General features: G+C 32.0%; 1 protein-coding gene across 1 annotated transcript; it reads left to right on the top strand.

Moving 5' to 3' along the window:
- Nucleotides 1-2995: 2995 nt before the first annotated feature.
- Nucleotides 2996-5805, top strand: LOC103488689 (trihelix transcription factor DF1-like). The gene is made up of 2 exons (XM_008447540.3): nucleotides 2996-3447; nucleotides 4048-5805. The coding sequence occupies exons 1-2, from the start codon at nucleotides 3170-3172 to the stop codon at nucleotides 5450-5452; spliced, it is 1683 nt and encodes a 560-aa protein (XP_008445762.2). The 5' UTR covers nucleotides 2996-3169; the 3' UTR covers nucleotides 5453-5805.
- The last annotated feature ends 261 nt before the right edge of the window (nucleotides 5806-6066 follow it).

Raw genomic sequence — 6066 nt, 5'->3', positions numbered from 1 at the left:
TATTCACTTTCCACTAATATTTTAAAAAACTAGGGGTTGGTTGTTGATCGGTATCCGAGAATCCATTTTATGCATTTAGATTCACTCAGTTGTCTATCAAACACATATTTACTAATTTTGATGTATTTACTAATTTTAATTTTTAGTAAATATGTGTTGACAAACAACTCACATTCATCCATTAGCAAACTCCCACACAATATACATTCATCCATTATTTGATGTATACTCAAACTAATTAAAACAGAAATCACATTCTTTCATGAACTTTACACCAAACTACCATTCTTCTATTAAAAAGTTATTTAACAACTAAATCAAAATCTAAATACTAAAACTAATTTAAAATATAAAACCTAAAACTAATTTGAAATCTAAATACTAAAACTAATTAACTAAAACAAAAGTAAAACAAAGTATAAACCATTTACCGGAATTATGAAGAGCGACGATTGCAAATGGCGAGGAACGAAAGAGCGGCAGCGATTGTTTTCCTTCTCGACCTCTCTCAACTCCCTCTCGGCCTTCTCTTCTCTCGGCTTTCTCCTTCTCAGTTTTATGAATTACAGAATGTGAAGTTGGTTTATAGAGGAACTCCTGTTGTTCCACTTATGACGTCGAGATAGGATCCCCAACTCGCAACACATTCACTTATGGGTTCGTGAGAATCCTGTCAAAAGTAGTCAAAACGTCACACATCTTGCGACGTCACCTATACAACGTCGGCAGAGGTTCGACCTCTCATGACGCTATGCAATTTGGCGTTGTGATATGGTTATCAGAATTGTTTTAAATGTTCAACTTTTGCCGACGCAGTCGAAGCAACATTGGCAAAAAGACGGCCTCTCACGACACTTCGCATGTAACGTCGACAGCAATTAGGACAACAACAACATGTACATGCATGGCGCCATGAAATGTTTATATTATTATTTAAATTAAACTTTTTCGCGACGTCTCCTCGCGCGAAGACGTAGAAGCCTCACCCTCTGTCGATGTTATTTGTGCGATGTCGCCAAAACTCCATACTGCCGACGCTTTCTTTAAGGCATCGTAAAAAGGTTCTTCTTACGATGTCTCTTTTTTCAATGCTTTTTTTGGCGTCGGCAGACCTTCGATTCTTTTTGTTGTGTAATTTAACTTGTGCAAATTCTTAAAAACAATATATTTTTTTTATTTCATTGTATGTAAACCTTAAATTTTAATTTTTAAAATGTAAAATAATATTAAACAAAGAGAAAAAAAACACTTAGAGATAAGCTCCTTAAAATATGTATTATAAATTATAGTAATTGTTTTAAATTATGAAAAACTATTAAAATGTTTTTAAATATTGAAAAATGTTATCGTCTATAAGTGAAAGACAACCATAGATACTGATAAGCATATATTAGAGTTGATCAATGTCTATCAGTAATAAATGATCATAGTCTATCAAAAAATTATCGTTGTTTATCATTGATAGAACACACAGTGAAATTTTGTTATATTCATAAATATATTGGTTCATTGTATATCTTGCTATATTTGAAAACAAATCTTATAAATGATACAATATGAAAAAAAAAGAGATATTTATACAAAAAAATTTAAACATAAAACATATTAATAAATAGATAAATAACAATTTATTAATAGCTAAGACTAATTTTATGTCATGAACATAATATGAGAAATAGTTTAAACAATTATTTAAATTAGAATACAATTTATAAATATGGTACTAAATACCTACATGAAAACATATAATGTTTTTATATTTACGTTGTCAAATTTCCTATCGATCAATATCGGTAACTTTTGAGAAAGGAATAGAAAAGTTTTCAATTTTCTTTTCTGGAATTTGACAATATATATATATATTTTAAAGAAAGACAAACAATAAGTGTAAAATTGGAGAAAACATGCATTAATTTGAACAACATAAAAGTAAAAATAAAGCTGGCGTTAAATTCTCTATTAAGTTACCAAAGAGAAAGGCATCTCCAGCCTAGCGTTGCCTTGTTATAATGCCTTTTTCATAACTACTTTTAAGATTAATTTTTTAATTCATTCACAATGCTTATTTTTGTAATTAAAAGTCCACTTTTATGAATAAAAAAATACTCAATATATAAAATATATTTGTTAAGCAACAATGAAGGGCATTTTGGGAAGAAGAATCCAAGTTGTGAAATGATTGGAAGCTTTGAATATTAGAGGCAGTGAAAGAGTTGAGAAGATGAAAGTGATAAAACAAAAAAGTAAAGGGTAATTTAGTAATTTAGGGTTCAAGTATAGCCAAACATTACCCAATGGTATCCAAAAAGCAAAGCTGACCTACAATGCCCCAACTTGTTTTGTTATCCCATTGTCTCTATCTATAACTGTTACCACTTCCATGTTATTTCCAACTAATTTTTCATAACTTTTTTCTCTCTCACATTAATTCTTTTATTTTCCCCCAACATTTTAGTAAAAAAGAAAATATATGTAAAGATACACAATTACCCATTAATAGAAAATTAATATAAAAATGATATATAAGTTCCGCCCTAACAACTAAAATAAATACAATGGTGTGTGTGTGAGATCATTGAATTTAACAATATCAAGTGGTAGAATATCGACATAATAAAGTTTTTTTTTTTTTTTTTTTATAACATTTTTTTAAAGGTTTTGATTAAAATAAGATTTAAATTCAAAATAAATTAACTTTGAGAATTTCTTTAAAAGAAAACTTGAAAACCCAAGTGGGTCTTATGATTGGGTTTCTGTAAACCCTCCCCATAAAAGGGAAAAAGAAGTCTAAGATTCTATAACCTAATTAAGCATATATAAATTAAAAAATTCCATTGATTTTTTTTTTTAATTTTCAAAATGTTTTTTTTTCTTTGAAAAAAGGTAGGGGGGTCATTGATCATGACAGGCATATCCCACCAAGGATAAACAATTAATTAAAAAAAAAAATCACCATATGTATAAAACTCCCTTACATTCATACATCCAATAACTAACCTAATAAAAGCTTGGACAACCCAAAAAAAAAAAAAAAAAAAAAAAGAGAAAGAAAGAAAAAAACTTTTATTTTCTCTTTTTTGATCTTCACCCCTTTTGTGGCTTTTGTGTGTTCTTCTTGTTCTATTTTTCTTCTCTTGTGTGAGTTGTAATAATTGCTCTAGAGGCTCCCATGGATGTCGTCGACCTCGGGGAGGCAGCAGTGACGACCGAAGCGGGAGATGCTCATGAAGTTGGGGACAGCGGTGGCGGCGGTAGCGCAAACGGATCGAATTCCGGCGAAGAAGAAAAGGGGTCATCTTTATTGTTGTTTGAAGATGGTGAGAAGAATTTTGGTGGGAACCGATGGCCAAGACAAGAAACTCTGGCTTTGTTGAAGATAAGATCTGATATGGATACAATTTTTAGAGATGCAACTCATAAAGCTCCATTATGGGATGAAGTTTCAAGGTATTTTTTTTCTTTTTCTAATTCATTATTATTATTATAATATTAAATTTTTGGGAAGGGATCAAGAGGGGGTATGAAATTATGATAGATTTTTGCATTGGGATTTGTTTTCATTTCTCTTAATATCTAAACTTGAACTTGGGTTTTGTGAATTTTGGCCTCACTTTTTCTTTTCCATTTTTATTTGGATTTTACTATTTCATTAATATTTTTGATAAACAGGTGTATAATATGATTATATGTCATCGTAATCATATTATTGAACCACTATGTTTTGTTTCCAATCCTGGTAAATTCATATAAAACGAGAGAAGACAGGAAAAGATTAAAGTGAACCAATTTGATCTACATGGCATCTTCTAACATGGGTTGTCTCTTTTTTTTCCCTCTCTTTTTCATGTTAAAACCTTAAAATTTAAGTCCTTCTCTCTCTCTTTTTATTTTTCCATATATATATAGTTTTTTGAGATCTTGGTTTTTGTAAATTATGAAGAGGGGTGAGTTAAAAAGAAAAAAAGAAAAAAGACGTAAAAATATGTTGTAACTAATTTTCCTTAGATTAAGGTTTATTTTTCTTAATTTGAATTGAGATAATTTCAGGAAATTAGGAGAGCTTGGATTCAATCGAACTCCAAAGAAATGCAAAGAGAAATTTGAGAATGTTTATAAATATCACAAGAGAACCAAAGATGTTCGAAGTGGGAAATCCGATAATAGCAAAAAAGTTTATAGATTTTCGGATGAATTGGAGGCTTTTGATCATCCTACTAGCCAACACCAAAATCACATGTTATTTCAATCTCACCACCGCCACCCTTCACCTCCACCGCCACCGCCAGTTCTTCCTACAACGACGCCACCGCCGTCTTTCAACCCTCCAGCACCTAAAACAATCAACTCTACTGTTCCATCCACCATGAATAACATTACGACAAACAACAAGTACTCCTTGCCACCAAAGTCCTCTAATAACCCTCTTTCCAATTTGCCAAACATGGCCGCCAATGTGATATTTTCTAGCTCAACGTCATCATCGACAGCATCGGAGGAAGATCCGTTTCGGAGTAGCAGGAGGAGGAGGAAGAAGAGAAAGTGGAGTGATTTCTTCTTGAGGTTGACAAAGGAAGTAATAGAGAAGCAAGAAGGGCTTCAACTAAAATTCTTAGAAGCTTTAGAGAGAATAGAGAATCAAAGAAAATTGAGAGATGAAGCATGGAGAATGAAAGAGATGACAAGGGTTAATCAAGAACATGAAGTTTTAGTTCAAGAAATGTCCATGGCTGCTGCCAAAGACGCAGCAGTCGTCGCATTTTTACAAAAGATAGCTCCTTCTTCTCCACCAGTGCCAGTACCACCACCACTACCGATGACGATGACGACTCAACTACAAAACGGCGAGAATAATGAAAAGTTGAGCTCCACTATTGGAAGCCATGTAATCTCGACGACGACGACAAATGGAAAGGTGATGAGTAGCATTATTGTAGGAAGCCCATCAAGATGGCCAAAAGGTGAAGTTGAAGCATTGATAAGGCTAAGGACAGAAATGGAAATGAAGTATCAAGAGAATGGGCCAAAAGGGTTATTATGGGAAGAGATTTCATCAGCAATGAGAGGGCTTGGATACAATAGAAGCTCAAAGAGATGCAAAGAGAAATGGGAAAACATAAACAAATATTTCAAAAAGGTTAAATATAGCAACAAGAAGAGGCCAGAAGATTCCAAGACATGTCCTTACTTTCACCAATTGGATGCTCTTTATAGAGAGAAAGAGAAAAGTAATATGAATTTTGATATCAATAGCCAAATGGAGCCATTGATGGTTGAACCAGAACAACAATGGCCACCTGCATTTCAACCCAATAATCAAGTCATGGGAAATAATTTACAGAGAATAAATGGTGAAGCAAATCAAGAAGAAGAAGAAGATGATCATGGTGATGATGATGATGATGTCGAAGAAGAAGATATTGGAGGCAGTAGTAGCACAGATGTAGAAGATTGAAGAAAACAAAAAATTGTGGGTTGTATTCTTCAATAAGCATATAGTCCAATACACAACAATTCAAAAGGGGAAACAAAGGTATGGCACAAAAAGCAACCAACTTCGACACTGATGGAAGTCAGATTTGTATTACATGTGCTAAAGGAGCAAAGGGGGAAGAATTGGGCAATGGGAAAATTTTTAAATTTGTACAATAATTAATTATTGTGTTGTCTATAGTGGGATTAATTTAATTTTCTTTCCTCTTTCTTCTTCTCTTGTTATTATAATCAAAGGCTAAAACTATTGCCAAAATTTTAAACTTCACAGGCAAGGTTGTTCATAGCCTAAAAATAAACGTTTAATTGCATGCCTTTTTCTTTTTTTTTTTTTCTTCTTTTTTTTCTTTTTTTTTGTAAAGAGATAAATTACCAACTCAGGATCTCATAAGGTAAGAAGCCAATAAAACATAAAATAATATGTATTTTACTTGTGGGATCAATAAACTACTTAAAATAAACTATTACGGTTCCAAATTCTCCTTACTCTTTTGGTGAAACACTTCTTAAAAATGTAAATATAATTTTATGTTATTTCTAAACGAAAAAGTAAGTACATAAATATCAACAATAAAA

This window comes from Cucumis melo, chromosome 3 (assembly GCF_025177605.1).
Source record: "Cucumis melo cultivar AY chromosome 3, USDA_Cmelo_AY_1.0, whole genome shotgun sequence".
In the NCBI taxonomy this organism is placed as follows: Eukaryota; Viridiplantae; Streptophyta; class Magnoliopsida; order Cucurbitales; family Cucurbitaceae; genus Cucumis; species Cucumis melo.
This window is presented reverse-complemented; position numbering and strand designations above follow the sequence as displayed.

Coding starts and splice junctions, on each gene's coding strand:
- LOC103488689 (XM_008447540.3), top strand. CDS start 3,170: ATGGATGTCGTCGACCTCGGGGAGGCAGCAGTGACGACCGAAGCGGGA. Junction 3,448..4,047: donor TTATGGGATGAAGTTTCAAG/GTATTTTTTTTC, acceptor AGATAATTTCAG/GAAATTAGGAGAGCTTGGAT.